Source organism: Egretta garzetta, unplaced genomic scaffold (assembly GCF_000687185.1).
Source record: "Egretta garzetta isolate BGI_Z169 unplaced genomic scaffold, ASM68718v1 scaffold635, whole genome shotgun sequence".
Lineage (NCBI taxonomy): Eukaryota > Metazoa > Chordata > Aves > Pelecaniformes > Ardeidae > Egretta > Egretta garzetta.
In genome coordinates, this window is record NW_009259710.1 from 681,089 (window position 1) to 692,015 (window position 10,927).

A 10,927-nucleotide genomic window follows, 5' to 3' on the forward strand; every position below is an offset into this window, starting at 1 on the left:
GGGTCTGGCGCTGGCTGCGGGAGAGCAGAGCACTCCAGGATGACTCTATTGGAGTAAAGGCGAGACCTGCTTCGCTCCTCTTCGTCGTTGTCGTATCTGAAACAGCCAGCTACGTGCCCTGTGCTTCGGGAAGACCACATGAAAACAGTAAACTGGAGCCAGACTCTCTCTGCTGGTGATGAAGTTCACCTGTAATGTCTAAGGGCCCTGCAAACCGTTTCAGAGCTGTACGACACCGCTCTGAAATTCCACATTTGGCTCGTATAAAGCCACTGCTTTCTCTGAAACCGAAGTACAGACGTGGTGGATACACAAGAGGTTTCTTGTATTCTTAAGTTCTCCCAATAAACTTTATTCTGTGGTCTGGAAAGAAGCAGGAGGAGTATAAAAGCACGAGTTCAGTCCTGTAGGGGATGTTTGGTGTGTGCAATTATGAATTCCTCGGAGGAGGAGGAGGCTGGGTGATGCTTTCTTACACAGCATGTAACATAGCCTGTCCTTCTGCACCCGTGCCAGAAATCTGCAGGGCAAACCCCGCAGTCTGCTAGTGATTTTGTTACGGTAACTCGCCTGGGTAGCCAGGTCTCTGAACCGTCCTCCTGCTTTCCGAGGCAGCTGTAACTTCCTAAAGACCATTTCCCTTTCTACTAGTCATCACTGGTAGGGGTTTACAGACTTTTACAGAGGATCTATGGGATTTTGATCTTCACCTCTAATAGGACAGCAAAACTGCTGTAGCAAGGTTTGAGATCTCCTTTTCAACTTCAGTATATCAAAGCAACAAATTCTTTGAATTTCACGTACGTCTGACTGTGGGACTGCTGCCAGCCTGCTAAGAAGCAGCTTTCAGATCGTTCTGCCCCCGTTCCTGCTGCACAGCGAGCGCCTCCTTCGCTCAGGGCTTCTCCAAGCCGCTGGCCCTACTGCCTGTCTTCTGAACGCCAGTTTTTAAATTGGCGTCCAAAGGAAGCTGAGCTGCCTGTAGATCCCTGGTGAGCCTCATCCCCTGGTGAGGCAGCCGTGCTGCGTGCCTGCCGTGGAGAGCAGGCACAAGGCTTCTCAGCCGGGCAGTTCTGTGTGAGCTGGGTGCCACGGTGCGAGAGCTCACACGTCCACTCCTCTTCCAGCGTGGGATCCCAGAAAACACATGCAGACCCTGGGTGCCGCGGGCTCTGGGGCGTTGGGCTTTGTGATGGTGTGTGGTGCCGGTTGCCCAAGGTATTTTATGATTTTAATAACAAGAAATAAAATCACTCGAAGCACCAGCGTGGGGGTCTGTAGGTGCTGACAGGCTTACTGGACTCGTACGGGAATCATAAAACCATGCCAAGTGTGTGCTAAGCCTCCGGAGAACCACAATGCAAACCTTATATTTTTTACATTTGCTGGTGGGAGTCCCAGGTTGGAGTAGTCCATAAGCCTCCACGCGTTATAAAAGATGGCCTTTTGGCAAGCGAATTTTTCTCGTCAATTCAGCTCAAGCATCGACCTCCACGCGTTATAAAAGATGGCGAATTTTTCTCGTCAATTCAGCTCAAGCATCGGCAAGATGCATATAGTTCTTACTTTGTGGAATTGTAATATGAGCCAATTAATTAACATTTTGGGTAGAAAAAGCTGTTCCTGTGATAGCAAGTGCTAGTCTGTTGTTTAATGGCTGCTTGACACTGTGGTGTTAACTTAAAGGACTCTTGTGCTGCTGAGGCGGCTATGCCGGCCGTCGGTGCTCTCCTGCGCAGAGACGCTGTTTCACTGACGCTGGCAGTAAGTAACGCCTCTCCTGCTTGTCTCTCACTAGGTATCGTGGAAGACTATAAACCGCCATTTTACGACTTGGTTCCAAATGATCCCAGTTTTGAAGACATGAGAAAAGTGGTCTGCGTCGACCAGCAAAGGCCCAACATTCCCAACAGATGGTTCTCAGACCCTGTAAGTGCGTGGCTGGTTGGCAGAAGACACCAGCCGACCTTTCTTCTTCTGAAATAGCCATCAGTTACTTGCAGTTATCACTTGAAATGGAAGCGATCTCAGCGCTACTTGTCAGGAGCGTTACCCGTACAGATTTCAGAAGCGTGCTGGTGGGCACCTTTGTCTTGGAGCAGGAAGAATATGCAGGGAGCAAACTCCAGGACTGTTCAGCCTGAGCTATCCACAGATCAGCCTTTTAGTAGCGTGATTGAACAGTAACTACTTTAAAGCTGCTCTTCTGATGATGTTGATGTTCTCTTTCCGAGGGGACATTTCTTGAAGGGCGAGGTAGCCTGTGCAGGCTGCTCCGTGGCTTAAAGCACGCAGATTTAGAACGGAATGTTGGTGTCTCTCCTGCCTGCAGGGTCAGGACTGTTCTTTCTGAAGGGCTAGGACTGAAGCTTATTTCTCTTCGTCAGAATCAATCTGGACTCTCCAGGTTGACCGGTGTTTTGTCCCGTGTTACTGAAGCTGTGGAGGTCGGTTTGAACCTGCACGGCTGGCTTAGGGCTGGCAGGGACGAGAGGTCCTGTCTAAAAGCTTTTGGTTGCAGAGCTGTCCCCTGTGCTGCCGCAGCGGCAGCCGTGAATCCCAGCCGTTTAAAGCCGCGCTGGGCAGGATGAAATCACAGACAGAGCATCTGCACCTTCTCGGCTTCCTTCATTGGCCATGCAGGAGTCGGTTCAATCAAAAAGAGATTCTGTGGAGTGTTTTCTTAATTAGAAAAAACCCCAGAGCTCCATTATTTAAAATTAAGCTGGCTTGTCACTCCAGCCAGCCCATTGTTTAATTATTCTCTTGGTTTAACCAACTTATACAGCTTCCTCATGTTGAAAAAAAGTTTGATATTTGATCGATAGCAGTAAACTATCTGTAGACTCTGAACATTGAGCATTAATAAGGCAATAGAGCCGTACTGTTAGTGCTTAACCCAACTCAGTGCTTTCTTGGCTTGTGGTTTGTGTGCTTACATGTGTGTCTTGGTTCTTTATTCTTTTCCCAGACGTTAACATCTCTTGCCAAGTTGATGAAAGAATGCTGGTATCAAAACCCATCAGCGAGACTAACAGCCCTGCGAATCAAAAAGACTTTGACCAAAATTGATAATTCCTTAGATAAACTGAAAGCTGACTGTTGACCTTCTTCTCGTGGTGCTCTCCTGATCGGAAGGCATTTGTCTGGTTCAGAGGTAGTCTGGCCGGGCAGTTTGTACCCTTGGTCCCCATGTGGCTACTTACAGAGGCAGAAGTTCTTACCAAGCCCATCTGTTCGGGAGACATCGGAACCGTATGGACTTTGCTCAGTGACTACAACGGGCATTTCACAAATGGTCAAGCTCTAAGGACTCAACGCTGGATGTACTGTTGCAAAGGTAGTGGCCTGAAGGAAGACAGAGAAATCCTAAGACAAGATCAGGGCATTAAATAATGGCTTTGAACAGCTTTTTTCTTTATTTTTTTTTTTTTTAATTCTCCTAATCACTCCCAGGGTGAACACATGGAAGTGGTAAATTTTAATCAGCAATATTGCCTGTGCTTCTCTTCTTTATTGCACTAGGAATTCTTTGCATTCCTTACTTGCACTGTCACTGTTAATTTTAATGACATGACTTGCCAAAAATATGATTGGCTGTATACTACATTGATCTATGCCTGAGTAATAGGAGATGAATTTGGTAAACTGAAAATGTAACTGTCAGATTTTAGCTGCATTTTACATGTGTACTGATGTTTACAATAATGCTGAACATTAGGAATTTCTCGTTTATACAAAACTTGCAAATTATTTATTACTAGTGCACTTGCCAGTTTTTTAAACTGTAAAATAAGTGCATAAAGTTAAAGCTTATTTTTATGTGGCCTCTTTCATGATTTCTTACACAGATGTTTTTGTAACACAATATAACCTGAGACATAAATTGTTTTCTGTATTATCATATTACAACTCAATAGTCACATTTTAAGTGCTTCACATTTGTAGGTGTGTGGTCTGTAACATATTTTCAGTTCAAATACGGAACATATATATAGCCATTACCCACATGACGTTGTGTCTAGTATCTTACTGATCTAGCAAAGGAAAGCAGCGGAGGAATTAACTAGAATTTTAGGTCATGAATGCTGTGGGGAAAATGCATTTTATTTCTTCTAAGCTATATAATATGCATTTAAACTCTGCCAGAAAAATAACTATTTTGTTTTAATCTACTTTTTCTATTTAGTAGTTATTTGTATAAATTAAATAGAATGTTTTCAAGTCAAACCAAAGAGTGGTTTAGTTCTCTTACTGCCTGTTGGTGCCGAAGCCGTACTACCGCAGCAGCGGGTATCTCCAGTCGGATGCTCGCGGGCGGGCGGCGCCGGCACAGGTCAGTGCTGGGTGGGACGCCAGGGGGCTGAGGCTGTTACCAGTGGGCTGTCTGGGTGTGTGTTTCCTAACTGAACTGCATCCCCAAATGGTGCAGCAGGGAGCTGGTGTGCTGGCCTGGGACATGACATCGGCCGTGTCTGGGCAAACCTCCTAGAGCGTGTCCTGCAGTCGGAGGCGTTTCATCCCCTACCTTACGGGGAAGAACTTGGCTCACTCCCCAGAGATCTGTTGGCTCTGCCTGTACCTCTTGGTGCTCTCATCTTGCTTGTTACGCCAAGTGGAAGAGTGAGTAGGAAGTGACAGCGCCCTTCCATCCTGGGAGAAGAACCCCTGTGTTCATGGCTTGACATCCTCCAGGTAATCGAAGGGCCTGGACAGTAATTAGCCATTTGGACGTGATTCCTCTCTGGGTTAAAAACTTCTCTGAGGTTCCCATCTGAGCTTTGTCCTCTGGATTCTGCTCTCCTGTTTCTCTGTACTTTTTTTTTTTTCCCTCCTCAACCCCCCAGTCTTGCCTTGCTCCGGCCAAGTGGCAGGCCTTTCTTTTTCTGCATTGCTAGTATAGAAATAACAGCCAAGTTTGTGGGGTGGGCACTGCGTGGGGCTGAGAGACCGCCTGGTACAGCAGCTCTGCGCAGCAGGCTGAGCTGCTACCAGTTGCTAGGTCCCTTCATTACACTTGATGGGAAGCTGAGCAGATCCAGTGCTGCAACAGACCTAGGGAAGCAGGACCTGCTTAGTTTTTAGTGTTGGCTCCGTTGCCTGGACGCGTTCTGGTTTGCTGAAGCCGGCCGGTGCAGGTCGGGCTGGAGGCGCTGTGTGGGCGGGAGGAAGTAGCGACGGTCACAACTGCACAATAGCATTGGTAGCGATAATTTTGTGATACGGAGTACTGCCTGAGGTGTACTGCCGGGGTATTTAGCCCTGGTGCCCAGTGCACACACATGCACGGTTCTTTCACGTGTATTTGTATGATGGAACAGGCATCAGCATCTAAAATAAATGGGAAGTGAGGCAGCCTGCCTGCGGGGGTCCCGGGCTGCTGTAGTGCTCGGGGGCGAGGGCAGCCGGGGACGGCGAGGGGGGAGGCCGCTCCCCAGGCGGGCAGAGGCGACAGTTCAGCGTGCGACCCGAGTTTAAAGTGGCTGCTGAAGTCGTTTTGAGTTTTCACATCTCCAGCGTTTCCCAGCGCAGGTGTTGTAGGAGAGAGGCGTTCTGCCGTGGTGACGATTAATAGCAGCTCTGGCCCCGTCGGCTGAGCTTGCGGTGCCTTTCCCAAACGCGGAGACACTGAGTGAGAGCGTGGTACGATACGAGGGAAGATGCTCGTGCCCAGTACCTGATCCATCTCTCGCTGCGCTGTGGCGTCTTCTGAAAAGCACCGTGTACGCAGACCGGCGTGGCTTCGGGCTGGAAGCCGCCCTGCGCGCTCTGGAGCGGTTTGCTCTGCTGAAGTCTGAATTTGCTGTGCGCAGCGCTGGGTACGGGCCCGTTCCCTGTGCCGGGGCTGGCTGGGATCCCCCAGGACGCAGCCCGCGGCGAGGAAGCGTGCGGCTCTGCGGGGCTGGGCTCCGGGAGCCTCGGGCCTCTTCCGACTTGGGATACAGACTTGACTGAGGAACTTTAGCAAGGATTAAAGCTGGAGTCTTGGCTCTCCCTGCCTGCAGAGCAGGGATAACCAGCTAAAAGATAAAACCACAAACCATAAACCACGCCGGTAACATCCCCTTTGTCCTGTGGTGGGTAAAGAAGGTTATCCAAGCAGGCTGCTGCCAGGAGGGCGCCCAACTCTGCCCAGCGCTAGGACTGGCCAATGTGCTGGGCAAGGTCATCTTAATGGGCGCTGCTGCTAGTACCTTCTGTTGCAGATCAAAACATCCCAGGATTATTTTAAACAAAATCCACATTCATGCCCTGCTAGTGAAGTATGTTTGGTCCAGGCTTTGACTGAGCTATCTGAAACGTTAACTAATTATTTTATTTCGATGGTTGTTTGGCAAAATTGAATCAAGGAAATTGAGTGGAAAATAATCATAAGTAACTTCTTAGCAATTTCTTATCCCTTGGCTGCGGGGTGAGGCATTCAGCGCTGTGCTTTTCCGATGGGCAGCTGTTACCGAGGGTAGTCGGGGTCCGTGCCTTCTGAACAGCCTCGTGGGAACTAGGGGGTGGCACACCTGGGAGCGGGGAAGGAAAACCCAGCGACAGCCAGTGCAGGATTATCTGTGGCTGTGTTATTTAACCTCATTTGCAAGCCTCTGGGCAGTCATAGGACAAAAACTGTTGCTGCTTTTCCCCTCGCGGTGTCCAGGCTTGGGCAGTGGGGGAGAGATCCCAAGCCATGTGTCTGAAGGTAACACCCCCACCTCCTGCGCCGTTTTTCCAGCTTCTTTATTAATCGGTGTTCCTCTGGTTACCCCCCTCAAATCTAATCTTCTAAAGAGATTTGGAATGCTTATATATAATCTGCTGCATTAAGGGCGTCGCTGCATTTATTACTATGGAGATGGCACAAGCAGTTCCGCAGCTGAAGCTGAATTATTCATGTGTCTGGCGGATTTGCACTGCAGGCAGCCAGCGTGGATCCGGGGTGCTGTCAGCCGAACCGTGCCTGGCCGTGGATCGGAGCCCCAGTGAGAGGAGGCCCTGTGTGTGGGGGGGGAAAAAAAAACAAAAATGGAAGGGACACACCAGTGCGCGAGTAGCACCGTCTGATTCAGCTGTCCTGTTGGTAGGTGTGACCATGTGCTGGTTATAGGAGGAAGGCGAGGTGAGAAACATAGGTTCTCCAGATTTGGAGGGGGTGGTTTCTTTTTGTTTGGTTTTTTTTTTTTTTTTTTTTTGCCCCCCTTTTGCGGAAGGCCAGTTTGTTGCTGGTTAGGAACATGCTGCACTTTGACAGGTATCCTGGGGCAGCCAAAGGCTTCCTCCTGCTTCTCTGTAACTTCCCTCGTGGGCCTTCTGTGCTGGCATTTTCCATGAAAAATCCATATCGAGCCTTCCAGAGTTTTTTCAGTTGCCTGGATTAAACTATTTTGATAGGGAGGGACAAAGGGGAATTCTCTTCCCTGTAGGGCAAAGTGTCTGCTGTGCAAAAAGATGAGCCTTGGCGTAATGGTTGGCACTGGAGAAGGGAAACGGAGATGCTACGGGTGCTGTTCTGTTTGTACGGAGGGAAGTTAAGTCTTGCTCAAACACAGAATACATTTTTACACTTCAGAGCTAAGATTTATATGGGAAAAGCAAGCATTTTATCAAATGTGGAGTTAATGTTATGTCCTGTGACAGTTGCTCTTGCCTAGGAATAGCACATTTGCTTTATCCCCCCTTGGAAGGAAAAACCCACCACCCTCCTAGTGCCTGCACCAAGAACCATGCCTGGGCACAAGTGGAAGCACGCCAGGAAAAGCCAAGCGCAGCCGGACATGGTTTACGTCCGTCTCAGCCTGTTGTGGTGGACGAGGGGCTGCAAGGGGGACCCTCTGGTGCTCACGGAGGAGAAGCTGGGACCTTCCCCGCGGGAAGTGCAGTTTCTCACGGGCTGTGGACTTGCTTCACTACCTCCAGATCCTGCATGTCAGAGAGCCGTGTGAAGTCTGCGAAAAGGACCTTCCACGGGGTCTGGGACGTGCTCGCTGGGTCACCCTCCTCTGTACCAGCCAAGCTGATCAGCAGTCCAGGAACGTGACCCTCCTGGGCATGGTGGCCTGCCATGCAACACACCAAAGCGCCTGCCCGATGTCAGACGCGGGAGACCTAGGTTTTGGTTGGTGGCTTGGGTTTGGTGGGTTTTTTTCTTTAAAACAAAAAAAATGTCCCCCTTTCCAGCACAGTCGTTGATGTGTGTTGCTCTGTTTCCCTCTTGGAGGGGCAGCTCGTTTCAAGGGCAGCGCCTCTGGCTGTGCCCACCTCCCCCTCATCTCCAGGAGCTGCTCCCCTTCCTCTCGGGCTTGGAGGAAAGCTCTACGCCAGCCACGGAGAGCTGTGCCGGAGGGAAATCGGACCCTGCTAGGCCAGGGACTTCTTAGTTAGAAGACATCAAAACCTGCAGCCAACTTGTTCGTTTGACCGAAGCTTGATGGCTGTTGCTAACTAGATTTAAGGACTTCTTATCACACCAATCTTTTCCCCCATGGGTCTCGGCAGCATTCTTCTCCATTTTTTACCACCCAAAAAACCCCCAAATGTGATAAATATTTCAGATTGATGGCATAGATCTCTTTCTTGGAATGTTCTCCTGGAAAACCTGCAGCCTTAAAGTACGGCACCTACAGAGGTGGGGAGGGGACAGTGAACTGCTGGATGCTAGCTGGGAGTTTTACTCTAAAAATCTGCAAAAATAGCTATCGCATTACATTGCCTACCTCCGATAAAGAGAGGTATCCTTAACGTAAGTGCGAACAAGGAGGGAACTGAGAGGCCCAAAAGGCAGTTTACAAGAGCAGCAGAACCCCTAGCAGGGGGAGGCTCACCATGACTTGGTGTGCAACCAACGTGCAGAGAGAGGAGGGCAGAGCAATGCCTCTTGCCTGCCCAGCTCCCCCTGTTCGATTGCGCACTGTATGGGGATCTGCTGTCCTCAGTGCATGGCGTTAAAGAGCTTAACGCTCGTCACCACCTGAGCTGTTCGAGAACCGGGGAGCCCAAGCAACGCTGTCCCCTGGCAGGAGTCCAAGCACGGGCCCTGGGCGCTCACAGCGTCATGCCGGAGCTGTACCGCTGTCGATGGGCAGCCTGGCCAGAGTTCAGGGGGTTGTATTTTGGCTTACGCTGGAAACGAGCCAAAAACTGTGACAAATTTACTGTGTCAAGTCTCCTGTAATGAGCTTCTGTGTGAATTTGAAATACATGAATACCCCCCATCAGCAGGAGGAAGAACGCTGACAGCAGTTAAAGATGATAATGGTATTTTACTGTTGCTAATTGCTAATGAGATAATCTTAAATTGTGTTTTCTGTGCAAGCTCCTTTTTTAGAAATTGCTTGAGAAATAATCTTAGCCTCATCTTCTCTGTTTTGTATGGATCCTATTGCCCCATCCCTGGAAACCTTCAAGGCCAGGTCGGACGGGGCTCTGAGCAACCTGATCTGGTTAAAGATGTCCCTGCTCATTGCAGGGGGGGTTGGACTAGATGACCTTTAAAGGTCCCTTCCAACCCAAACCATTCTGTGATTCTGTGATTCTAACTTACAACAGAAGCCTTTAGGGAGAGGTTCCTGGCCCTATCCTTTGCTCCTACCCTTTGTTCCTTTGGTGTTCCCAGCGGATGGTTCAGTTTGACTTGAGATTTGCCAGGAAGAGCATCTCATCTCGCTCCCCCAGGAGACTGTTCTGAAATGGGCCACCAGGAATTCCCTTAGGAAATACACCGCGTAAGCCCTGGTGGCCGGTACAGCCCGACCTGATCCAAAGCCCAGGGTGGTTGTTACGGAGGGATGGGAAGGCCGAAACAGCGCATTCTGGTCTGCTGCGGTATAGCAGCGACTGGCAAGGACGCCGTTTTGGGAACATCTCTAGCAACTGCCCTCCTCTGAGCAGTGGTCTCTCTGCTCACGCTTTTCACCGGTGATTAATGGACGGAGGGTCACATCCTTGCTGCGTTAGGCCAGGCACGAAGCAGAGCACGAGCTAAAAAGCTGCAGTGGGCTTGGTTTGTGCTTCATGAGAAAGCAACACAGCAGAGCCAGGACCAAGCGCCTGAGTCAGCGGCCGTGTCCTGCTCGGGCTCTGCCAAAGCCCCCCCTGCAGCCACCGCTGTATCGGCACCGGCAGCGCTGCGAGGAGGAGGAGGGTGAGGGATGGTGAGGAGAAGGTGGCCCCGTGGGCAATGTGATGGCGAGAGGAGGACGCGCCAGTCATCCCGAGATCAGAGGTAAGGAGTGGAAGGGCAGTCCCGTGAGAGAATCAGTTTTTTAACTGCACTAATGCTCACTCCTTGGGTGCTTCCTATGCCTGAACAGTGCCAAAGTGTTCCAAGAAGGTCCCTTATTACCCTCCTCATCAAAAAGGCACCCGCTCAGATGAATATGAACTCTTCAGTAGGCTTATGGGCTCCTGTTTAATAGATTTCAGAGCTGTAGAATGCAGCATTTGGGGGGTGTTGACTAAAGAATTGTAAATTGATTCTTGGAACGGTCTGGGAACTTTTTTACTTTTTTTTTTTTTCTAATTGCCATGGTCAACAATACAATGTTTTTGCAGAAATCTATCATTCTGGTGGCAACTTTGGGAAGGTTTCATAGCATTTATGGATGAACAGTGTGGGAGACAGACGGGCTGGAAGCCAGCTCCGTGGCTGGGCCACTGCGCTGGGATGTAGAGGAGCAAGGTAAGCAGTAGCCACTGGCCTGCTGGCCATTCTGGGATGGCTGCGCACTTTGTTTTGTTTTGCTTGCACCAAATTTCAATAGGTCTTAGTTTTGTCCTGCTGTGGAGCAAAACAAATTACAAAACAAAATTCTTGTTTTCCAGCCAACCCTAGAAGTACTTCCAGTTGGCAAACATTTTTATGGTGTTACCCATTTCCAAAGACTCTTAAATCCCCAGGATACGCTATTTCTGTCCTACTATGAACCATGCCATGCAACAT

The 10,927-nt window shown here is 49.7% G+C and overlaps 1 protein-coding gene across 2 annotated transcripts in view; it reads left to right on the forward strand.

The window, feature by feature from the left end:
* Positions 1 to 4,143, forward strand: part of ACVR1 (activin A receptor type 1) — a 29,433-nt gene extending 25,290 nt beyond the window's left edge. For both annotated transcript variants that reach the window (XM_035894455.1, XM_009639024.2), the window contains 2 exons: positions 1,799 to 1,929; positions 2,972 to 4,143. In XM_035894455.1, the coding sequence (XP_035750348.1) occupies positions 1,799 to 1,929; positions 2,972 to 3,106 (266 nt within the window). In that variant the 3' untranslated portion in view covers positions 3,107 to 4,143. The remainder of the gene's footprint in view (positions 1 to 1,798; positions 1,930 to 2,971) is intronic.
* The last annotated feature ends 6,784 nt before the right edge of the window (positions 4,144 to 10,927 follow it).